Here is a 23758-nt window from a genome sequence, read left to right as displayed (position 1 = left end):
CTCACTTCCTTCTGTCCCCAATGGGACGGGCGCCGCGGGGAGGGGCGACACGGGGAGGCAGGCCAGGGAGCTGGGCAGGCACTGGACACAGATGTAGATAAAGGAGTTTTAATCCAGGGCATGGGCAGGTACAGAGTTTCTGGGGCACCCTCAGGCAGAGACCTCACAATATTGCAGGACCTACATTTGGGTACAGGGGTGGGAAGAAGTGAAAATACAGATTTCCTCAGTTTTCACTGAGGAGAATGAAAAGATAAACACCTTAAGGTGATAAATGTTTTACAATAATGGGGATATGACCCTCCCCGAGGGACAGAGGTGGTAGGAGGAGCCAGAAAGCCTCTTCATTCTGAGCCCAGGCCCGAGGGTCCTGCTTGGGCGGCAGGAGGCCAGCAGGAGGCCTGTGGGACTTGTACTCACTTCCTGCTTGAAAAGCCAATGGGATGGCAGTGAGAACATCAGGGAAATCACAACCCCGCCAACCAGACAGCAGGCCTGGGATGAGAGCGAAGACATCCTGCCCTAGAACTGAGGCAGCAGGACACGGACGCAGTGCTCATGGCTTAGCATGAGGGCTCCAGGGCAGCCGGTCTGGCTCCGGACCCGCCAGCTCTAGAGTGCAGCCTTCCCTCTCCATCGGGGCCTGGATGGATGTGCTACGCTGGGCTCCAGGCCCAGCTCCACTGTCACTGGGCCGAACTGTCCATGGCCTGCATCCAGCGAATGGTGCGGGTCCGGCTCTCCTCCCATGAGAACAGGGGCTCGTAGCCAAAATGGCGTTGAGCCTTGTTAGTGCTGACGGTGAAGGTGGTGTTGGCCATAGCCAAGGTGTATGGGTTGAGCAGGGGCGCATAGAGCAGAAGCGGCCGCAGTAGCCACTGCAGCAGGGCATTGAGGGCAGCCAGAAGCATCAGTAGCCAGTAGGGCAACAGCGGGCGGGTGCCCACCAGCCGTAGTCCACAGGGGCCCAGGAACTCCATGTTGAAGTCCTCGTAGCTCTTATAGGGTGACTTGTCATAGCAGAAGTACACCTGGCCACCCATCAATGCCGGTCGCTGCTGTAGCTCCCGGGCCACCAGCACATGCATCCAGGCCACGTTGCCTGCCAGAGGGAGTGGGGAGGACATGCCCCCGAGTGTCCCCGTGATCATGTAGCTGCTGCTGTCCCGGGCCAGCCCACATACAAGCCACCTCTTTGGGCCCATGTAGATGCTGCCCCCTCCTCTCCCTCAGCCTATGACTGTTGTGTCTGCCTTCCCAACTTGCAAGGATACTGTTTCCCTGCGGCCCACACCTCCTCGTCTACCCTAGCCCATGTACAGGCTGTTCTTTTCTCTGCAGGGTACACACGGCACCCCTCCCAGAACCATGCAGGTTCTTAGCCTCCCCCCTGCCCGGCCCGGGCCTCACCTACATAGACCCGTCCGTGCTCCACAGAGGCTGGGATGGCCCGGAAGAGCCGGCCTCCCAGGCGCAGGCCCTGGTAATAGATGTCCCTCATGATCTGGTGGCCTTCACCATAGATGCCGGTGGGACGCAGAGCACATGTCACCAAGGGCAGCCCCCCACGGACCTGGCAACAAAAGGTAGGCACTGCTGAGACCTAGGACCCAGCGGCCTGCCCTCTTCAAGCTGGAAATAGCCAGGAGGTGCCCAGCCGGCCGTGGCTCTGCAGCTCCTCGTCTCACCTTCCTTCCATTGGCTTCCAGGACCAGCTGCTCAGCTCGGGCCTTGCTGGAAGGATAGGGATGTCTGTGCACTGCTTCATAGGGGGTGTCCTCATTGCCCCTAGTGGGGGAGAGAAGACTCTTAATGCTGAGGGGAGATGGGCTCTGAAAGTATCGGGGGGGAACCCCAGCTCACCTGTAGAAGGGGTGGCCTTTGATGTTGGGCCCCACAACTTCCATGCTGCTCGTGTACACCAGGAACTGTGTTCCAGTCTGCACACAAGCCTCAATCACATTCTTCGTGCCTGGGGAGGCGGGGTGTGTGTCCAAACTGAAGCTTCCTCCCTCTCTGTACCTTTCCCCTTCCCATCCCCAATCTGGATGAAGGCATATGGCTTCCTTCCCCAGGCCCAGGGAAAGCCACACAGGTTGGCGAGGGCTGGCCTTCTATTACAGGGACAGGAGTGCACACAGGACTGTTTGACGCAGGAGAATCACAGAGGTCAAGGTCAGAGCGGGGGGAGGGACACAAACAGACAATCAGGCCATGGGCCGGTATTACGTGACTAGAACAGCGGGGGGATATCTCACCCTGCACGTTGACCTCATGGATGGTCTCAGGACTGGCCCTCCCAAACACGTCCACCAGCCCGGCTGTGTGGATGACCACATGGGCTCCAGCCACAGCCGCTGCCACCTCGTGGGCCTGGGTCACATCCCCCTGGATGGCGGTCACCTGCACTGGCCCTGGTAGCGGGAGGGCAACCAGAGGCAACGTCAGAGCTGAGCCCACATCAGCTGTTTGGTTCAGCCTACACCCCTGGGAGCCACATGTTTCCAGTGTGACTCACTCACCCCATTCCTGCGCACTGGAGAACACAAACAGGCATCACCCTTTCCACCACAGCGAAGGGAGTCCACACCCTCCCCCCAGCTCCCCTCCACGATCACCTGTCTTCAGCTCCTCCAGCCAGGGACCCAGGTGCAGGTCAAAGATCCGCAGCTCACGGAGCCGGGGTTCCTGCTGCAGCAGCATTCGGACCACATGCTCCCCCAGGAAGCCACAGCCACCTGTGACCAGGTATACCAGCTTCTGGGCCTGTGCCGAGTCTGCCATGTCCTGCTAGGGAGAGACCCTGGTTCACCTGAGCTGCCTGCGGTGTGCGACCTGCCCGGCACCAGCAGCCCACCGGTTATTCCTTGAAGGGGCCTCTGGCCTAGTGGACTGGAGCAGTGACCAGGGGCCACAACTGTTCCTAGTGGGTGAGCAGCCAGGCTACCTGCCCTCTGACCCTGCTAACTGGTTACTGAGATATGGTGAGGGCTTGCGGGAAGGACTCAGTGTTTGAGGTGGAGGGGAGGTTCTGGGATAAAAACAGAGTGGGGGAGGGAGGGAGGGAAGGAGGGAGGGAGAAGAGACGGAGGTGGGCAGGGCTGGGGCTAGGGAAGAGGACCTCAGACATCAGCTCTGCCTACCTGCAGCCACAGTCCCAGGGTGCCCAAACTAGCCACCAGAGCTGGTCTTCTCTCGTTTCCGGCCAGCGATAAATGGTTGTCCCCTTCCGCTTGCTCCTCCCTCCTGGCCATTCCAGGAACAGACCAGCCCAGCCTCCACCCCTCCTCTCCTACTCTCTTGCCACAGGGCCCCCCCTGGTGGCCACTGCGCTCCACTGGCATCCGGTTCCAGCCAAGAACTTGGGGAAGGGGGTCAGGAAAGCCAAAACCTGCTGGATGGGCACTGAGGGGCTTGGGGGAAGGGATGGAATAGGCAGAGTGACCTCACGCCTGCATGATGTCAGTCCTTGCCTCATATTGGATTTCCCAGGAGGCCAGAAGCCCAGCAGCAGCTGTGGTTCTGGGAAGGGAGGCCTGACCTTGGCCAGGTCTGGCTGGCCTTGCTGGGGATTTCTAGGGGGCTGTGCCAGCCTATCAGGTGGCCCAGAGCAATGGTGGCTGTCTGCGGGTCTGGGTTCTTGCCCCATAGCCCCCCTACCCACCCCAACTCCAGGCCACCCATTTCCCCCTCTTCACTTGCCCCACCCTGTCCTCAACCCCCATCCCACCCTACTCTCCCAAAGATACTGACCAAGCACTTTTTGTACAATAAAGTTTAATCACAATTATAAAAATGTGGCATTGGGTCTTTGCTGTTAACATGTACAATCCAGCCCAACAGGAAGGGCCCGCTCCTCCCGCCATCCTGGCCTGGCCCAACCAGAGCTTACAGACACCAGGGTAGAAGGGTGACCCACAGGGTCTGGCAGGAACAAAAAATGAGGCAGGGTTCCAGGCACGGAGTCCCCAGGACTGGGAGGCACAGGGCCCCCCTCCCCAGGGGGAGAACATGGCCACTGCCCCTAGAGACCCCTAAACTGGGGAGGGGTGCACGCAGGGCACAGAAGGGAAGTCCCCATGAACACAAAGCAAGAGGGCTGTGCAGCCCCGAGAACAGGATCTATACAGGCTGGCACCCCAGGTTTCCACAGGAAACAGCTCTGGCAGCTACAAAACATTTACAGCTTCTTCTCCGCAAAGAAAAAAATTAGGGGGTGGGTGGCAGGGGTGACAGGGGAGGCAGACACTGCCTTAAGGGACTGAGGCTCCCTGGCAGGGCTCAGGGGCCCAACTCCATATTCAGAGATGGGGGCATGTGGGCCCTCCTGAGCCCACTAAGGCTGGGGTGCTGGGAGCTCAGGGCACCAAGGGGAATAAATAGGGGTGTGGGCGCCCGTCTGCCCACCTCAGTTGAGGGAGCCCCGGCAGCTCTCGGTGCCGCACAGACACGGGATCTTGTTGTCCTCCAGCGGAAACTTGTAGTCGTAGGTGATCTCCTCGTCCACGCCGATGGGCTGCTTGGAGTAAATCACGATCTTCTTCTGGGACTCGATGGTGATCACCTTGGCATAGCAGTTGGGCTGCAGGAGGGAGCAGAGTGAGCTGTGTGCCCTCTGCTTGGACCCCACCGCCCTGGCCAGGCCCCAGCGCACCGTGCAGCAGTGGTTGATGAACCTCGCCAGGTTGCCACACTTGGTAGCATCGATGATGGTGTCGTGGTCCACCCGGAACAGGTAGCTGCTGCCAATGCCCTCCTGCACGTAGCGCTTCTCCCTCATATCGGCCACCATCTGGCAGGATGGGGGGCGACGGTCAGGGACTGCCCCTCAGAGGGAAGCCTCTGTGACTGGGGTCTGCAGCCTCTCAGCTGCCATCCTGGGGCCACAGTGACCTGTCCTGGATCCGCAGCGCTCTCTCTGGCTCCCACTAACCCAACCTGTGGACACTCCTGACTCTGCTTCCAGGAGCCCTCCCTCTAGTGGCCAGCCCGACACCTTCACTGCCATTGTCAGCCACCCAAGAGGACCCCAGGGACATGGGCACTGGGCACTGGGCAGAAGCAGCCACTGGCTGCTCCTGGAGTGTCTGCCTGGCCCCCCGTCTACCGTGGGGCTGTGGCACTTCCCAAGATGAGTGGTCATTTCACGGACTGAATCTACTCATCTCCCCTCCCAGGACCCTCTCTCCAAAAAAGGCTCCCACTGGCTGCTGCTGGTTGTCCGCATTAGGACCCAGATTCTTGCAGGAGGAGCAACTGCTATTTCCCAGAAAACGGGCGCTAAAACCTCCGCGCCCTTCCCTTGGATGATCTCTCCCAGGGCCTCAGCGGCTGGCTCGGTGCTGGGGACTCCTCCCAGACTTCCATCTGCAGCCAAAGCCACCTCAGAGGAGCTGCTGGGTGTCCTCCTCTAGAAGCTCCGATCGGAACTCATCTGAATCACACATCTGCTCCTCCTCCTCACGCCCCACCTCACTGGCAGCCCTTCCTACTCCCAGCTGTTAAAGGCAGCGCCCTGAGAAATGGCCTCACCCGCCCCCCTTGCTCTCACTCTGCAGAGCCAACGTGGTTGCCTGTCTTGCCAGCTACCTTGGACCCACAGACTCCTGCTACCTTGGCTGCCACTGCGTAGCCCAGGAACCCCACCTTTGACTGGGAGCTCTGCAACAGCCCCCACTCCCACCGCACTGCTGTCTCTAGTTCTCTCTTCACACTGCAGCCAGAGGGAGCCCACAACCTCCCAAGTCCTCTCCTGTTTAACACTTCACAGCAACTTTCCTCCTCTCTCACCACCGGTCCAAACTTATTCATGTGGCTCCTAACTTCTGGGGAGCCTGGCCTCCCCTGCCCCTCCTGCTGTATGTCCCTGCCTGACCCAAGTTTCTCCAATTAGCCACAGTGCCCTCCTTGTACCTCCCTCACCTGAGCCTGGGGAGTTCGACATCCTTTAGGCTCCTGGTGTGAACATCACTGTGTTCCAACCACCCAGTCTCTCTGAACTTCCCCTTTTGTAACAAGCAAATACCATCTTTTATTGTAGTTACTTGTTCAATGCCTGTCTTCCCCACTAAACTGAGGTCCTTAAAGGGAGAGATACTATTAGCCTTGGTTCTTGCTGCATCATTAACATCTAGTTTACTGCTTTACTAGTACCCATTACTAGAACAGAAGGGAGGGAGGGAGAGAGGAAGGGAAGGAGGGAGGGAGGGATGGAAGGAGGCAGGGAGGGAGGGAGGGAGGGAGGCAGTGGTTTCAATGGCTAAGCCTTGGAGGCAGGAGGGTATGTGGGGCTTTGTCCAGAGGATGGGATGGGTCTCATGTCAGCATCCCAAGGTGCCAGTGGGTTGGGAGCTGGGTGTGGGACTCCTCACCTGGCGGATGTTCTGACCCACATATTCAATGACCATCTCATCAGCTGCGATGGGTTCCATGGCAAACAGACCCCACTCGTGGATCCGGCTCCGGCCGAATCGGAGCTTCTTCTTCCGGAACTAGAGGGCAGAAGGCAGACTGCTGCTGGATGCCCCCTCAACCTGTCCCCTGGCTTCCCTGCAGCTCTCCAGGGCAGGAGGGTGCTCTAGCCACTCACCCCTCCGCACCCTAGGGGACCCCATGATGCTGCCCTTCCACTGAGTCTCTCTCCTGCTGGAGCCCCCGCTCCTCACCTTGAGCTGGTTTAGCTTCAGCAGATCACTGTCCATGATGGCGGAGGTGCCAATGGCACTCAGCAGCCGCCGCTGCTCAGATCGGCGCTCCGAAAGCACACGGTTAGTCCCCTGCGAGAGCAGGACGGAGGAGGTAAGTGACGGGAGCAGCAATGGGAAGAGGATGCCGGAGGGCCATCTGCCAGGGCAGGGCTCACCTGAGTGTCCGCCCCTTCCAGCTGCCGGGCTGAGACAGGGCACACGTCCCGGTACCTGTCCTTCTCCTTCTTGCTGATGGGGTAGTAGCCTTCGCTGCGGGCCGAGCCCGTCTGGTGCTCCCGGGGCCCGTCCTGGGGCCGCCGCTTGCGTCTGGGGGCGCTCAGGTTGGTGAGTGCGGGGTGTGTTAAGGAAGAGAACGGGCTCCGCACTGGCCAGGTCCCTGGGGCCCCACTCCCATCCCTCCAGTCCCAGCCCAAGGAAAGGGTAACTGACCTTTGTTGGAGGCCCTGAGCGCACTTGGTATGAGGAGGACAGAAAGATGAGAGAAATAAGTCTTAGGCCACCTTTTCTGCCAGAAAAATTCTGGGAGGCAGACAAGAGGCAGGAGGCAGAGAGAAAACACCCAGGTGGCCAGAGGAGAAGGACCCAGGCTGAAGGTCGGTGGCGAAAACAAGTGGACAGGGAGGAAGAGGAGCGCAGACACTAGGCGTCTGAAGAGAACACTGCCCCGCTGAGTGCCCTCAGGAGAGCCCGCCCCACCCCCGGCCTCTCCTCCTGTCCGGGGAAGGCAGCCTCCGGGCTCAGGATATTGGTGTGATGGACCCAGTGGGTGTCGTTCAACCAGTCAGCCCCGCTCGTCTGCTGCAGCAGCTGCTCATACATGAGCCGCAGGTAGCCCATGTCCTCCGAATCCAGGCCTGAGTTCCAAATGTCATACAGGATGGTCATCTGCTCAAACTCACTGCGGGGTTCAAAGGTGGGAAGCGGTGGGGGAGGGGGTGGCGGTGGTGGCCTCCGGCGCCGAGTGTGGGAACGGAGGCTGCGCCGCCGGACAGCCCCCTCCCCGTTGCTGCTGCTGCTGCTGCTGCTCTCAGACGACTCGGACTCCTCCTCCTCCTCCTCCTCACCCTCCTCCTGCTGCTTTGGTTCCTCTGCCTCAGCTACCACCACCTCAGGGGCCTCCAGGACCTCATCTGCTGGGGAGCTGAAGAGGGCTGCAGGGGCAGGAACTGGCTCCAGCGGCCGAGGGGACGGTATGAAGGGCTGAGGCTTGATGGCCAGGGCATAGTTGTGCTCCAGGAGGATGTGGCTGAGCAGAGGGCCCAGGCGGTCCGACTCGTCCGATGTCTCTGTGGCCTCTGAGTCATCGCCAATAGGCAAGGCAGCCAACCCACGTCGGGCTGGGGTCAGGGCCAGGTTGGCCAGCACCGCCAGGTCCACTTCTGTCCCTGGCTCAGCCTCCTCTTCCTCGGTAGAGCGGCCTCGGCCTGCAGCCCGGCTCCGACCTCCTCGGGACACCTCCTCGGGCCAACTCTTGACCAGAGATGCGTGGTCCAGGGGCAAATTGCGAATGGTCCGCTCCACGCCCCGGGGGGCTTTGCGGGAGATGGGGCCAGGAGCCTTGACCTGCTGTGGGGCAGCTGGGGAAGGTTCTGGGGCTGGCACTTCCTCCACAGCAGAGAAGGAGACGGTTTTCCGGCGTTTCTTGGGTGGGGGCAAGAGGGGGATCGGAGAGGAGGGGCGCTCGTCGGGGCAGGGAGCAGGGGCTGAGGGCCCAGCCGGGGGCTCTGGGGGAGGCTGGGGCACACTGGGTGCTGGTTCCTCAGTGGCACCTGGGGAAGGAAGCACAGGGAAGGGAGAGGGTCAGCTTCTTGGCCCAACATCATGAGACTGAGATTCGTTAGGAGCTTGAGGCTGGCCAGCCTCACCGGGGAGTCCACACCCAGCTGCCCTTCAACAGGCTGCAGTCATGCTCTCCTCAGCTGCCAGCAGACACGCCTGCGCTCAGGGAACACGCTGCCTGCCTCTCACCCGCACGGCCAGGATGGGATTCTACACCTGTCACTCACACATCCCACATGCCCTGAGCACCACCTGTGTCAGGTATGGAGAACACACGGAGCAGACACTTGCACAGCACTTGGAGTTTAAGTGCAATGGACACAATGACATGAAACAATGCACAGCCAAACTGTGAAGAGTGGGGGTGGGGGGGGCTCTACGGCGACGAACACTCGGACTCTAGCCTTTTTACCAAGACTGGTGGTGACAGAACTACATCCGACAAGCAGGCACACAGACCCAGACGATTTTTGCCAGCTGCATTTACGAGGATACAATGAGCCAGGTCTGAATTAAAGTATCCATCATTTCAACCACAAACAGTATTCTCTGTTTAGTGAGGTGAAAAAGATACAATATAAGAAGCTGAATCTTTGTGGTAAAATATTTTATAAAATTTGCCTTCGTCCCCACTTTCCCCCAAACATCACTGGGGGTTCGCCCAAGTGAGGAGGGGCCAAGAAGTGCCCCTAAAGAAGCTGAAGGTAACGCTGAGATCCAAGGATGAGGGGCAGTTAGGGAGGGGAAACGATCCTTGAACAGGCCATGCTGTCTCTCCAACAACTGCCACAGGAGGAAGCACATCCTCCTCTGCTGCCCCCCCCGCCCGCCCCCGTAAAGTCTGCTGCAGATCGCAGGGGTCTCAACACTGCTCAATACACAACAGCCCTTTCCCTGGGGCAGTCGTCTTGCAGTTCTGACCCATCAGACAATCCTCACGCCTTGCCCTCTCATCCAGGTTTCACCACCCCAGCATGGCCTTTCCGACCTCTGGCCCTTTGCTTACAGGTTCCCTTGGTTTGGAATGCCTCTCCCCTTGCCTGCTGGGAAAGCTGACATGCAGCTTTGAGGCCCAGCTCAATGCCACCTCCTTTGTGAAGGTCCCCTGACTTCCTCAAACATGGGTAACACCTTCCTCTCAGAACCAGAAGACTGGTGGCTCCCCATGGTCTGTCTTCTGGTTGGCTGCAACAGGTTAATAGCTCATATTTGATGCCAAGCACCAACCCAAGCCCTTTACATATATTAACTCATTTAATTCTCACAACAACCCTAGGGAATGGGTACTGTTGTTGAGCCATTTGACAGAAAAGGACACCGAGGCCGAGAGGTTAGTAACATGCCGAGGTCACACAGCTGGCAAATGCCAGAGTAAGAGCTGCCCCCCGGCAGGCAGAGCTGTTTGTCCTCTTCCCCACGGCCCTACGCTGACCTGGACGCTCCGCACTGGGGCTCAGTGGTTTCACATCTAGCTCCACCACTCAGAGCTGAAGGCAGCCGGCACCAGGCCCGGCCCGAGCAGGCAGTTTTCACACGTGTCCATGCCTGAGCAGATGCTCCCCAATCTGGCAACCTCAGCAAAGCCCTCAGCCTGCATGTCCCAAGGCTCTGGACACCACCTGGTGTCCACTCTGAAGCTAGCAAGGCCATGGGGTGCTTGTCCCAGGTTCTCCAGGTTGAGTCCTCTCATCACTTCTCTCCAACGTTTTGGGATAGCCTCCCCCTCGGGCCCCTCCTCCTCTAGGAGCCTGGCTCTTACAGAGAAGAAATGCCCTTCCTGGCTCAGCTTCTGCACACGTTTCCCAGGCCATGCCTTTCACTTAGGGAGAGGGCTTTTGGGGCACCTTCCTAGTTGACACAACTCCCAGAAGCCAGTTTCTACTGCATGACTGACCCTCATTAACTGATGGCTACCCGACCCAAGCCAGCCCAACCAGAAACTTCCCTGAGAGTAAGGCTCTAGCGCAGGAGTGGGTGTGTCTGTGGGGCAGAGGAAGTCCATCTGCAGAAGAATGAACCAGACTGGAAGACAGAAGAAAAGCAAGTCCTAAAGGCAGCAGGTCCGTCTGTGGGTTCCACCAGACAAACCCTGTCCCAGGCTCCTGCCATCGGACCACACAGTCCTCTCATCAGTGTGTCCCTGGCAACTTGCATTTCCCTATCATTTCCTAAAAACTAAGGGATCTGCCTTCTCCTCTCCCACCCTTGCCATCTATTTCCGGAACTCTGATATCCCACCGACTTACCCAATTTCACATCTCCAGCAACCTCCTTCCTCCTCAGCTACCCTCCAGTCACACACCTGACTTTGTCACCTTCTAGAATAGCTCCACCTTGAAACTTACACTCCTTACCCTCTGACCACAATTCCCCAGGTCCTTTCAGTCTGAACCTTTTCTTGTTTTTTTTTTTTTTGTTAATCCTCACCACTGAAGGTATTTTTTCCATTGCTCTTCAGAGAGTGGAAGGGAGGGTGGGGGGAGAGTGAGAGAAACACCGATTGAGAGACTACATCAATTGATTGCCTCCCACATGCACCCCGACCCTGAGCAAGGATCAAACCTGCAACCCAGGTATGTGCCCTTGACCAGGAATCGAACCCGAGACCCTTTGGTGCAGGGTGACGTTGTAACCACTGAGTCACATTGGCCAGGGCCCACTGGACCTTTTCAATGTCCCTTCTATCTCCCTCCAGCCTATCGCCCTCCTGCTAAGTTAGCTTCTTTCTTTTTCAGGCCCTAATTGCAGGGGCCCTCACTTTGTCCTCTCCTTTCACAGAACTTCCTACATCCTTCTACCACCTCTACCCTGTAGACCCCCAATCCTGAATCTACCCCACCCGGCCCTCTCTCCTCCCTGACCCATAACCCCCAGCCTCAGCAGGGCTTCTGAGTTGTGGCAAATCCAGTCAGCTTTCATCCTCACTCCCACTCTCTTCTCTTCCCAAGGCTCCTACTCCACCCAGCCCCTCAGCCTCAGAAAATGTCCTACTTTCCTACTGCAAAGTGAAAAAGGAGCCTTCAGGCATGAAACCTCCTATTTACAGATAGGTTAGCCTCAGACCTAGAGTACACCCCTTCCCCCCATGCTAATCCAGCAAGCATTCCTCTCTCCAATTCATCTACCTGCTCCCTGTTCCCTTCAGTGTATGAACATGCTCAAGTTCACCTACTTTGTAAAGCTAACCCTCCACAACCCTGCTGCTTGCTGTCTCTCCAATCCCAGCTGGGTAACATGAGTATCTCAATAAACCTCGAAGTCCTCATCTGTAAAATGGGAATAAGAATGTTGTGAGGATTGCCCTAGCTGATTTGGGTCAGTGGATAGAGCACTGGCCTGTGGACCAAAGGGCCCCGGGTTCAATTCTGGTCAAGGGAACGTACATAGGCTGTAGGCTCCTCCCCAGCCCGGGCCCTGGTCGGGGCGCATGCAGGAGGCAACCAATCAATGTGGTTCTTTCACATCGGTGTTTCTCTCTGTCTTTCCTTCTTTCTGCCACTCTCTCAGCAAATCAATGGAAAAAATATCCTCTGGTGAGGATTAAAAAAAAAAAAAAGCCCTAGCTGGTTTGGCTCAGTGGATAGAGTGTCGGCCTGTGGACTAAAGGGTCCTGGGTTCAATTCTGGTCACGGGCACATGCCTGGGTTTTGGGCTCTATCCCCAGTAAGGGATGTGCAGGAGGCAGCCGATTAATGATTCTCTCTCATCATTGATGTTTCTATCTCTCCTTCTCCCTTCCTCTCTGAAATAAATAAAAATATATTAAAAAAGAATGTTATGAAAATTGAATGAGAAAATAAAATTGCAATGTGACAGGCTCATTACTCAATAAATGCTAATTACAACCCTCAACTCTCTTTTCGTTCACAAGACTAGTCTACCCTCGCAGAAGATTGGTTATCTCTACTGCCTGTCCTCACTCCCATAACTTGGCTTCAGTCTGATCCACTCTATGAAATTGATAAGGTCACCAGTGACCTAACTGCCAAATCCAACAGACACCTTTCCTATCGTACAGACTCTCGTGTGACCTGCTGATACAAGCCACTCCCTCCTTCAGAAACTCCAAGCTTCCCACTTTCCTTCCCGCCCATCTGACCACTCCTGTTCAGCCTCTGCTGGCTCCCCTTTGCCCACCTGTCTCTCTTTTTTCTTCTTATTTTTTCTCTAAAAAATATATTTAATTGATTTTTTACAGAGAGGAAAGGAGAGGGATAGAGAGTTAGAAACATAGATGAGAAACATCGATCAGCTGCTTCTTGGACACCCCCTACTGGGGATGTGCCTGCAACCAAGGTACATGCCCTTGACAGGAATCGAACCTGGGACTCTTCAGTCCGCAGGCCGACGCTCTATCAACTGAGCCAAACCGGTTAGGGCGCCCACCTGTCTCTTATAAGACTATAGGGCTCTGGCCCCCTTCTCTCATCCCAAACATCCTCTAGGGCAGCGGTCGCCAACCGGTGGTCCACAGACCACTGGTGGTCCATGAGGTCTGAAAGGTTGGCAACCGCTGGTTTAAGGAAACCTTTGGAGCAGCGGTTGCCAACTGGTGGTCCGCGAGGTCCGAAAGGTTGGCGACGGCTGTTCTAGGGCACACATATTTTCACATCCATACTTTCACTACTCTCAAATATCTACCTCACTTCCAGCCTACTGCTCCTTCTTCAGCTCTACTGACCCAACTACCTGCTGAATGTAGTCGCTCACACCACCTACCTGCAGGCCTTGCTGGAGACTTCTGTTCAGGGAGCAGTGTGACGGGGGAGCCTGCGATCCTCTCTGGCTTGGGTTCCTCCACAGGTGCTGGCAGGGGCACAGGGACGTCTCTAGGTGGCGGCGACACTGAGGAGATGGTTGCTGGCTGCTCTTCTTCCTCTTCTTCTTCTTCAGAAGACTCAGATGAGGATGACGAGGAGGAGGATGAGGAGGAAGATGAGGAAGACGAGGAGCTGGACGAGCTGCCACTCTCTGAGTCCGAGGTGCTATCATTTTCACCATCTGAGTCAGCATACAGAGAACATTTGGAGGACGAATCGCTTCCCTCGTCCTCGCCTGGAAATCCAGAAGGGGCAATCAGGCGAGATGGGAAGATCCCTCACTTGGCTCAGTCACTGACTCACTGCTGTGGATGTGCTGGGCTCTGTGCTAGGTGCTGGGAGGCCCCAGCCTCAAGGAGCTGGGTAAGCACACGATTTGTTCAGAGTGTGGTAAGCCTCAGTGGGAAGGGCTGGGAGCTTGGCAAAGGGAAACCCTGATTTCTGCCTGACTTGAGTCAAGGAAGGCATCCCGGAGAAGGAGAGGCCCAAGTCAAGAAAGACAAGTAGGAGTTCACCAACCAGACGTGGGGCTAAGCAGGGATGTCAAAGGTTAAGAGAAGATGGGGCACTGAGAGACTGGTGAGCAGTCCTCTCAAACTACCGACGCTTTTCCCACAGTGGTTCTTATAGACACTTCCTGGGCAGCAGACTCTGAATGGATTCCAGGGGAGAATAAGCTTAGGGCTGTTACATGCTCTGTATTTCTAGGATATGATAATACATTGTCGGGCTCTAAGAAATTAAGAATTTTGCAGTCTTTGAGGAACATAATTGGGTAAACTAGAACAGAAGGTACGGGTGGCCAGGGAGGGTCTGGAAAATGACCCCAAACAGATAAGCAAGAGCTGGATTATAAATGGCCTACAGTGTCAGGCTGAGGACCACCTGTGGAAAACAGGGAGCCAGCAAAGGACTTTACAGAGAGCCCAGTGTGCATTTCCATCAACAGGCTGGAAAATGGCTGGGAGTGGAGGGAAGAATGGAAACGGAGACAGGAAAATCATTCAAAACTGCTGCAGCCTCTAAGTGAGAAAGGCAGGCCAGCAGGATCTCAGGAGACAATTCGAGAAACACGGAGGTGGTGAAACCGGAAGGCGTCCGGACCAAGTGGATGTGCAGGGGCCGCACACACGCGCTCCTGGCAGGAACTTTGCCCGCGCTTTACTGAAAAGAGGCTCTCAGACCATCAGTCTCCCCGATCTGGCCTCTGCAGAAATGGCACCATCAGATATAAACAGTCCATCTTTCCCCAGTTCTCCCACCCTGTTACTCTCTGCCTCATTAACCTATTCTATCTTCTTCAAAACACATATCTGTATCTCAAGTGCTACTATTTGTTCACTTGTTTGCCAAGTCTCCCCCTCCCGGTCACTGATGTGTCCCCAACACCTAGGACAGTGCCTGGCAGAACAGGGGCTCAATGTACAGGGTGGATCAAAAGTAGGTTTACAAGTTGCGAGTATGTGAAACAGTTTATTCTTTTATTATTATTTTGGATTACTTTCCGTACAAACAACTGTAAACCTGACTTTTCCCCTATCCTATATATTTCTAAACAAAGGAATGAAAAGAAAGACTAAACCATGTACCCAAGCCTCAATAAATGTGGAGGAACAAACAGGTATTCAACCAAAGAGCACAACTGTATCTGGTAATGGCAGCGGCAGGGAGAAGAGGGAGGCATGGCTCAGTAGCTGAGCCTTAAAGGAAGACCAGAGCTCAAAGATGGAAAGGCTCGCTCTGATAGCATCAAAGGGCAGCAAGAGAATGCAACCTCTTATTTCAAGGGCCTGGGAAAAGAAATAGGCTCTATTGGGATGTCTTCAGGGGACAGCCTTGTTTCAGGAGCAGAGGTAAGCAGGAGAGAACGTTCTGGGTGTCGGGGTCGTTGTTTACAATGGGCTGAGGGTACCAAAGGGTAGCTGTTTTGGGGGAGGACAACGGTGGCCAACAAATCCAGCAGCAACACATGGGTTCAGAAAAGGAGGAGGCAGGTGGCAGACCCCTTTCTCCCCGCCCAGAATTCTACTGTACTGTCTGTGCTTACCATCTGAGGCCTCTGTCTCCTTCTTTGCAGTACCCATGGCTTCCTCATGATCATCATCTTCCTCATCTTCCTCATCTTCCTCCTCCTCCTCAAGGAAAGGGATAAACAGGGACTAACAGGAAAAGGGCAACTGGTCCTCTAGAAGGCACAGCTGCCTGGTTCCAGCCCACAGGGAAGTGGCCATGGGCACAGGAGCACAGGAAGGAGGCTCCTGGCAGGGACCGGGTGCCCTGGCTCCTCACCTTCTCCGAGGAGGACTCCTGGGATGCCTCCTCCCCCTCGCTGTCCAGAGCAAAGGACTTGCGGTGCTTGCCCTGGGTCTTGCTTCGCTCTTCATCTCGCTTGTGGGGCTTGGTCCCTGCACGCCCTGACTCTCCGGCCTCCTTCTCTCGCTCAGGGTCTGGCCCGGGTGAGAGCAGTTAGGACAATGTGCCATCGGCAGGAAGTTACCATTTCTCGGCCCGTGAGAGGAGCTGTGCGTACACTGTCGCTGACCCTCCCCGAGGCCCACCAGACAGACCTCGTTTTATAGGCACGAAGCTGAAGTTTAGCACAAAACCCTCAGCAATACCTTATATTTTACAGTTTTAAACATATCACACTCATTTTATCTTTCACTGTTTTCTGGGTTGGGCAGATGCCTGGCCCAAGAAAATACTGCTAAGGCCAATGAGCTTCCAGGGAAGCAGATCAGACTCAATTAGGAAGTTTTCCAGACACAAGCTGTCAACCAATAGCTTAAACTTAGGCAAATTGGTAAGAAGACATACAAGAGCTTAACCTATTTAACCTTGAAATTCTGTGATCTTTTGATGTGAAAGTTATTATTCCTATTTTATAAAAGGAAAATTAAAATACAGAAAACTTAAATCAACATACCAGTGTAAAAACCGTAACTAAAATCCAGGACTGTCCCATCTGAAGCTTTTCACATCTCTCAAAACTGCTTTATTTTAACCTTTTACCAAAATCTCCACCTGGCTCTTTGCCTTTAAGACACCTTCATCCCTGCCTCTTGCTTTCCTATCAGAATCTAAATAACCTTTCCCCTTTCTCCTTCTACCCGACCTTCCCACTCACCATCTTCGTCTCCCTCAGCGGGAGTGGAAGGCCGCGGCCTCTTTTCCTCACTGGCGTCGGAAATTTCTGAAGGCTCTTTTCGTTTTACCTGCGGGATGGGGAGAGACAGAGCCCGTTTAGACCTCAGACACTCGTTGTCCCAAGGAGGGGATGCCCTGTCCCCACCCTCCCAGGCAAGGCCACAGTTCCGGTACCTTGAAAGAAGGCAGCCGCAGGGCCCCCCGCAGTCCTGACCCGAAGGCGAAGGCCTCGATGCCTGTGGTACCCCCACTCTTCGCCCAGTCTACGAGGGACAGCAGGCCTGGCTCTTTGAGCTTTGTCTTCTCTTTATCTTCCTCCTTGGCTTGCTGTTTGGCTGCGTTCTGGAATGGCTGCAGGCAGGAGGGGGGCTGAGCCTCAGAACCCAGGTGCTCCCTCCTGCCTCCTGCCTGGGAACTACGCCCAGGCCGCAGGAAAAGAGAACTGCATCTACTCACTCCTCCATCTGATGCACATCTGTGCCACCTCCCCTGCACCAGCCCCTGCAGAGGCACTTCCTCACAAGTCTGCTCACTTAGTCCCATCCATCTTAGGAAGCAGCTCCTATCCTTCCCACTCTACACATGAAGACACTGAAGACTGAAGCCCACAGATGCTGAGCGGCCTTGTCCACTGCAAGGAAGCAGTGGAGCCAGGACACAGTTCTTCAGACTCTCAGGCTCACACTTCCCTACTGCTCTCTGTGCCTCAATCCCGTCCAACCAGTGTCCCAGTCTTGTCCACGTGCCTGACCCTCCTCCTATTTTGAGCTGTGTGGAGCCCCAAGTTTCCCTAGTCCCAGGCACTGGCCCTCACCTTGGCCTTCTCTTCCTTGCTCTCCCACCACTGGTCAAAGGCGCCAAAGGCCACATTTTCCACCATCTTGCGGTTGAGGTCTCGCTGCATGATGCTCTTCATCTCCTGGACGAGGGTGGCCAGCACGCGGCCCACAGTGCCTGCTGCCGGCAGGGCCTTGCCCTCTGCCAGCTCTGCTTCCTCCCTTGGAGGTAGTCGGGCCTCCTCTCCCGAGAGTGAAGAGGGCAGGGGCTCAGCTGCCACGGGCAAAGGCAGGTGGTAAGCCTCCCGGGAATATGCCCCTCGGCCTTCTTGCCCTTGTGTGTACAGAGCATAGGGCAAGCCATAGGCTGCCTCTTGTGGGGGTGGGAATGGGAGGAAGGCCTCCCCAAAGGCCCCACCATGGGGACCAGCCGAGGCAGCAGTCAATCCCTTGCCCTGCCGCAGCTGGTGGAGCCGAGTTAACATCTGGGTCTGCATCTGGAAGGACATGGGCATTCCTCCCCACTGAGCCCCAAGTCGATCCATGAGCTCTAGGGAGTTCACAAAGTCATAGGGAGGCTGTTGGGGGGGGGTTGGGGCCGGAGGGGGTGAGCCGCCCCTGTCGTCATCGGAGATCTCCATGTCCTCTCCAGAAGAGCATGGAGACGCCTGTAGGGGTGCAGAGGAGGGTCACAGAAAGCTTCTGCCTGTTCCCTGGGCTTTTCCTCAAGTCCGTTCTCATCTAGTTCCCTTCCCTCACCCCCTGGGCTCAACCCTGCCTCCCTGATCCCAGGTATCCCCGCTGGTTGACCCCAACCTCACCTGGTTCTGTCCGTTGGCCTTGGGAGACTCCCGGGTCGCCCCTGGTTCCCCACTCCCTGTAGGTGCCACATCCTCAAAATTAGCTGGGGCTGGAGGCGGCGTGCAGGGCCCGTGACCTGAACCAGAAGGCACCTCAATCCCCGTGTCTCTAGCCCCAGGGCCTGTGGTGTTCTCTTCCTCCTCCTCTGTGTCAGAGGCCAGGAAAGAAAACTTGGAGCGCTGCTCCTTCAGCAACATCTCAATGCGGGAATCCAGGCTGCTGTGCTGAGCAAAGGGCACACTCTCGTTGGTGGTCTCCGGGGCTGGGGAGCCGGAGCGGGCCGGTGAGGCTGGGCGGGGGGAGGTCCGAGCTTCTTCCCTCTCAGGGCTGGGCCCCCCAGCACCACCACCTCCACCAGGTTCTGGAGGCTCCGGGGGTGGAGCCTCTGAGGCAGGAGGCCGGTAGTCCTGGTCAGCGGGGCGGCTGGGCTCAGGGGGCAAATAGGAGGTGTAGGAAGGTGGGAAGCGCTCAGCTGTATTTTCAGCAAAAGGTGCCCCGGGGGGTTCCTCCCGAGTTGCCCGGCGGGGTGGGTAGGAAGAATGGCGTTGGTAGCGATTCCAGCTTTCATAATATGCTGGGTAGTTTGAGTCAGAACCACGAAAATGAGAGGATGAGGAAGAAGTGGACGAGGAGGACGAGGACAATGAGGAGGAAGAGGTGGCCGAGGTGGCGGTGGCTGCAGTGGTGGCAGAGATGGCTGCAGAGGTGGTCGTGGGGGCTGAAGACGCAGAGAAATGGCGGCGGGAAAAGGAATCTTGGTAGCTGTTCTCGGACCGCCGGGGCTTGAAGGAGGTTGAAGTGGTGCTGGAGAAAAGATGCAGGAGTTAGCTGGGTTCAGCTCTGTGTGACCAACCCTAGGGTCCCAATTCTCAGTCCCAAGCCCTTCTACGCTGTCCCGAAAGGAAGATCTAAATGCTGTTGGGCTCCTAGCTAGAGCGAGTTCCCTGAGGACAGGGCTTTGCTGGCTGAATCCACAGACAAACTAGGACAAATTCTTCCCAACTCCCTTTTCAACTTTGTTTCTTCTTTCCAGTGGCAGCTCCCAGAATCTGGGGGTCCCAAAGGGTGTTTACTCTGGTACCTGCTGGAGTAGGCAGAGTCCTGAGAGTAGGGGGTGCTGCCCCGAGACGTGTAGGGGGTTCCTTGGGAGGACTGAGGGGTGAACTGGCCGAAGGAAGATGGGGTGTCTTGTCGGCTGCTGGAGAAGCTTGTGTCCTGGGAGCAGGGGGTGCCATTGCCAGGAGTGCCCACCACAGCAGTGCCTGCTGGGTAGGCAGCTGTGTCAGAGGAGGCGCGGCGGCGGGACTCAGTCTGGAGGGGAGAGTGGAGCAGGGAGAAAGGAAAAGAGATCAATTACCATTTAACAACTCACCCTTCCCCAAACGGAGAATCCCAGTTGCCTGTCATTTGAAAGCATCTAGGCATCTTTTCTTGGCTCTTCCTATACTTAGCAGTGAAGTCCAGAGCCTCCCAAAGCCTGGTCCTGGCACTCAGGGACTGTGCCCACATGGCTAGGGCTATGGCAACCACAAGCTTCTCACCGTCTCAGCGGCTGCACCAGGGCCCTGGAACTTCTCACTCAGGGCCTTGCCCCCAGTGGGCACGGTCTGAGGGGTGTAGGAGCCATTGACAATCAGTTCATAGTACTTCATTCGTTGTTGTCCTAGAGGGAGAGAAATGGGAACCAACAGAGTCAGAGAGAGAAAACAACTCCTTCCTAATACGTTTTCCCACTTATTCCTCAGGCCTCGAGTTGATCTTGAGTTTGGGGACTTCAATTCTTCCCTATCTCTGTATCTGGGACCTTCTACCTTATCTCCACGTAACAACTACTACAAATGGCATATATACAACACGTCACGGTTTCTTCTACATGTTACTACACTGAATGATCACCAGAAGGGAAAAGCATCAGGACACCTATACTTTACAGGTTTAAAGAAAACTGACCTGCACAAAGTCAATTAGTAGCAGAACTCAAATTCAGACCCAGGTTGTCTAATGCTAGATCCTATCGTATTCTTCATCCTATAAACTTAGGGTTGCAAAAACCAAGTTTTATTTGCCTCACATAATCACTTAAAAATTTTTTGGGGGGCGAGGGGGGGATGTAACATTTTAAAATCATGAGATCTGATACAAAAACCTTGATTTCTTGCTTTAAAATTTAAAAAAAACACAGATTATTTGGCAATATTAGTCCTCATTCCCACTTGCAAATTGGCTAATGCCAACTAACAGCTGTCTCCTTTAGATGGCACTGTGCTACAGCATGCCACAGCCCTTCCCTATGATTCCTAACAGACTGCTTCCTTCACTTACCTACTAGTATACATACAGGTCTCTAATTCTCCATCCAAAGTTTCAAAACCTAGTATTTTGGGGAATTTAGTGTCAAAACCTGACCTGAGCTGAAGCTATTTAGTCTAGTTTGTTTTTTAATCCTCACCTGAGGATATTTTTGCCATTGATTTTTTTCAAAGACAGTGAAAGGGAGGGAGAGGAGTCGGGGGAAGAGGTAGGAAGGGAGAGAGAAAGATAGAAACAGATAGAGACATTGATGCGAGAGAGATATGTCGACTGGTTGCCTCCCACACACGCCCTGCAATGAGGTACGTGCCATTGACCGGTAATCAAACCTGAGACCCTTCCACTGAGCGGAACCAGCCAGGGCTATTTACTCTAATTTTTATTGTCCAACCTAGTGTGACCCTTCATACACTTTCTTACAAAAATAGTCATATGCTGGTGCAGCCCAAATGATGCTGAATACACACAAAAAATACGTGTCCCACAATCCCTTTGTAAAATTCTGATTTCAGAAACCCATCCGGCCCCGAGAGTTTCCGATGAGGAATCATGAACCTGATCACACAGCTGACTCCAACCGGCATTCCCATGTCCAATCTCTGCCAGAGCCCAGCCTGGCAGCAGGCGGGGGACCCTCACCTTTGATGTCGAGCTGGGCGTGGATGATGTTGCCCATGACGGAGGTAAGGTGGAGGTTTTTGACCGTCTCCTTGGCTCCCCGAGTGCTGGTGAAGAGCACTCGGGCCAGGCCCAGGTGCTTGCGAGTGCGGGGATGGAGAAGGATCTCCACCTCCTCCACCTCGCCATACTTCCGGCACATGTCCTTCAGGAAGGTCTCCCGCACGTTGTCGTTCAGTCTGGCAAAAGTCACTTCCTTCAGAGGGATCTGCCCAATATAGAACTCATCCAGCTGTGGAGAGGACAAGAGCGAAGTCTGGGGTCGGAATACTTTTTCCTTTGGGAAACTTTAGAGAGACCCATGAGATCGAGAGAGAGAGGACTGGGAAACTCAGGGGCAAGGGCAGGGGACCCCAACAAGGGATTCATCAGTCTCAATCCCTCTCTCTCTCGAATTCTTTTCACCACAGAATAATGGCAAGAACCAGGAAAAGAAAGGTATGAACTGAGAAATAAACACACATGGAAGAAACTAGATGTAAAGAAATCCCACTAACTCTGTTTTTACTAAGTAATTACCATGGATCGGGCACTAGGAATATAGAGATGAAAAAAAAAAGGAGATTCCTGGTCAGAAAAATAGACAAGACAGAGACACAAACAATTATGACATGGCGGTGAGTGTCGGCAGAGGGGTACAGGGGGTGTCTGGGAGTCCAGAGAGGAGCAGGGAAGCATTCATACAGATGATGTCATTCGTACTGGGCTTTTGGGATAAATAGGAGTTCACCAAAATTACAAGGACTTACTGGTAAAAGGCCATGAAATTATGAAGTAACTTAGCATTTCCTAGAAACTGAGGAGTGTATAGAGGATGGAACACAGGTGAGCAGTATCAAGGCAGGAGATGAGGCTTGACCAGCTCAATAATCATAAATGTCAATGCACAAAAACATGGACTTGGCAGCAAAAGTAAAATAAGAGAACAGTAACATTAAAGCGACAAGGACAGCAGGGTGGAACGTGAAGAGAACGGAAGCCAGGAAACCAGGTGAGATGAATACAAGAGCATGTATGAAAGATACAGCAATGGAAACAGAGTAATTCAGATAAAATGGTTTAGGAAAAAGGGTCGGCAGGACTTTGTGACAGATTATGTGATAGATAAAGGAAAGGAGAATCCTAGGATGACGGCCAGGTTTCTAGCTCGTGCAGCTAAGTAGGTGGAGGGAGAGCAGGATTAAAGGGGTAAAGATCATTTGCTTGTGATGTCTCGAACCTGAGAGGTCTGTGGGGCCTCCTGATGGAGCTTCCCACTACCAGGCATACACGTTTGAAGTTCGAGACTGATCTCGGCTAGAAACAGAGATTTAGAATCATGAACATTTTGGTAATAGTCAAAATAATGGATGTGAAAGAGATTGTCCAGGGAAAGTGTACAAAGTGAAAAAAGGGGTAAGGGAACCCCGCAAATGATTTATTTAAAAGTGAAGAAGAAAGAATTAGTGAGGAGAACCAAGAACCAGCCGTTTTCTAGGCCCAGCCCAAGGCCCGATGAGTATCCTGCCTGGACAGAGACATGGGAATCCTCCGACACAAGGTGGAGGATCAAATGGCCAAAGGAGAGGGGAGGAACCGAGGACTCCAGGGATGGAGCCCCTGGCCTTATCACCCCCTTATCTGTTGGGAAACTGGGGTATCAGACCAGAGCACTGTCAAGGAATACATATACTGTCTAGGAATACATAGTGGTAAGTACAGCAGCTAAACACATCTTTATGTCATTCAAGGAGTCAACCCCCTGCTTGGGACACCTCACCCACGGAAGATAAATAGATTTCCTGTCCAGAACAACTCAGTCCCACAGCCTCACAGACGGTCAGACCTGGCCGTGATCCTGTCACTGGAAAACTCTCTTATTCAGCGACATTCAGACGAGACGGCCAGGATGGAGCCTGCACACCCTCCGAGGGCCACACCACGGCACCAGCAGACACGTACCTTAAACTTAGGGACCGGGAGGGAAAAGTCTCTGTTTTTGGACCTGACGTGGCAACGGGGGTCTTGCAGGTCTTCGACTGGAATATACTTTGAGTCCTAGGAAGGAAAGCAGGAACAGAAAGACAGCTCAAGGTGAAACCACACGTTGAGCTCTAAGCCCGTTTGGAGACCCATATGCAAAGGAGCTGGGTTAGGTGAACCGCTTTTTCGGGGGCAGGCTCTGGACAGGGGCGTGCTGGGCGCTGAGCAGCCCCCAGGAGAAGGGGCCGGGAGGCTCCGGGGGCAGGACAGGCTGGGCACTCACGTTGACACTGAAGTGGACTCCATCGTAGCGGTACACCTTCTGAGAAGGCCTACGCAGGGCAGGGTCCAGGGCAGGGTCCACGATGAGCTTGTAGTTTCGCCACTGGAAGCTCGGGGTCTTCTGCCCATCTCCCCCACCTTCCTGATCCATCTTTGCTCATTTACACTGTGACGAGAGGAATCCACAAGGGGGTTCAGATCTCAGGCCTGACTCCCTTGCTGCCCCGCACCGCATAGCCCCGACTCCAGGTTTGCTCATCACCCCGGGGTCCGCACCTCACCAGGACCCGTGGCTCCCCCGGATTTTCCAAGTACACTCTCCCACCGTAACAACACATTCTCTCCACCTCTCAACTCTTGCCCTCAGCCCACCAGGCCCATCTCGTGCCCCCAGCTCTACCCAGCGCGCGCCCCACTTGCCCTCCGAGCAAGACCC

The 23758-nt window shown here is 55.0% G+C and overlaps 2 protein-coding genes across 6 annotated transcripts in view; both read right to left on the bottom strand.

The window, feature by feature from the left end:
• Positions 1-94: 94 nt before the first annotated feature.
• HSD3B7 (hydroxy-delta-5-steroid dehydrogenase, 3 beta- and steroid delta-isomerase 7) lies at positions 95-4490 on the bottom strand. 3 transcript variants are annotated; one of them, XM_014529834.1, is made up of 7 exons: positions 4408-4490; positions 2619-2787; positions 2259-2414; positions 1864-1972; positions 1689-1788; positions 1411-1573; positions 95-1102 (listed from the first exon to the last, which is right to left on the bottom strand). In XM_014529834.1, the coding sequence occupies exons 2-7, from the start codon at positions 2782-2784 to the stop codon at positions 687-689; spliced, it is 1110 nt and encodes a 369-aa protein (XP_014385320.1). In that variant the 5' UTR covers positions 2785-2787; positions 4408-4490; the 3' UTR covers positions 95-686. The 3 variants fall into 3 exon arrangements, with proteins under 3 accessions (XP_014385320.1, XP_005882125.1, XP_005882126.1); XM_005882063.2 differs by lacking the exon at positions 4408-4490 and adding an exon at positions 3144-3677 and having other exon boundaries at positions 2619-2790; XM_005882064.2 differs by lacking the exon at positions 4408-4490 and adding an exon at positions 3144-3677.
• Positions 3761-23758, bottom strand: part of SETD1A (SET domain containing 1A) — a 21109-nt gene continuing 1111 nt past the window's right edge. Inside the window, exons 1-19 of one of the 3 annotated variants that reach the window (XM_014529831.1) lie at positions 23599-23730; positions 23324-23488; positions 23020-23115; positions 21040-21310; positions 19632-19753; positions 19172-19401; positions 18051-18894; positions 17268-17897; positions 16628-16804; positions 16434-16521; positions 15596-15753; positions 15354-15465; positions 13206-13541; positions 7454-8476; positions 6863-7035; positions 6666-6776; positions 6372-6491; positions 4655-4792; positions 3761-4582 (exon numbers count right to left, since the gene is read on the bottom strand). In XM_014529831.1, the coding sequence (XP_014385317.1) occupies positions 4409-4582; positions 4655-4792; positions 6372-6491; positions 6666-6776; positions 6863-7035; positions 7454-8476; positions 13206-13541; positions 15354-15465; positions 15596-15753; positions 16434-16521; positions 16628-16804; positions 17268-17897; positions 18051-18894; positions 19172-19401; positions 19632-19753; positions 21040-21310; positions 23020-23115; positions 23324-23473 (4953 nt within the window). In that variant the 5' untranslated portion in view covers positions 23474-23488; positions 23599-23730 and the 3' untranslated portion in view covers positions 3761-4408. Of the gene's footprint in view, positions 4583-4654; positions 4793-6371; positions 6492-6665; positions 6777-6862; positions 7036-7453; positions 8477-13205; positions 13542-15353; positions 15466-15595; positions 15754-16433; positions 16522-16627; positions 16805-17267; positions 17898-18050; positions 18895-19171; positions 19402-19631; positions 19754-21039; positions 21311-23019; positions 23116-23323; positions 23489-23598; positions 23731-23758 lie in introns of those variants that run through there. The other 2 variants (XM_014529832.1, XM_014529833.1) reach the window with 2 other exon arrangements.

The sequence above is a fragment of the Myotis brandtii genome, unplaced genomic scaffold, assembly GCF_000412655.1.
Source record: "Myotis brandtii unplaced genomic scaffold, ASM41265v1 scaffold698, whole genome shotgun sequence".
Classification (NCBI taxonomy): domain Eukaryota; kingdom Metazoa; phylum Chordata; class Mammalia; order Chiroptera; family Vespertilionidae; genus Myotis; species Myotis brandtii.
Note: the sequence above shows the minus strand (reverse complement) of the source record. Positions and strands in the feature narration are given on the sequence as shown.

Bases quoted from the DNA above. Each gene is read 5' to 3' on its own strand.
- HSD3B7 (XM_005882063.2), bottom strand. From the start codon at position 3,344: ATGCCAGTGGAGCGCAGTGGCCACCAGGGGGGGCCCTGTGGCAAGAGA. The intron at 1,973-2,258 runs GTGAGATATCCC...CCGCCTCCCCAG, and splicing joins CCATGAGGTCAACGTGCAGG to GCACGAAGAATGTGATTGAG. The intron at 1,574-1,688 runs GTGAGACGAGGA...TTTTGTTGCCAG, and splicing joins TGGAAGCCAATGGAAGGAAG to GTCCGTGGGGGGCTGCCCTT.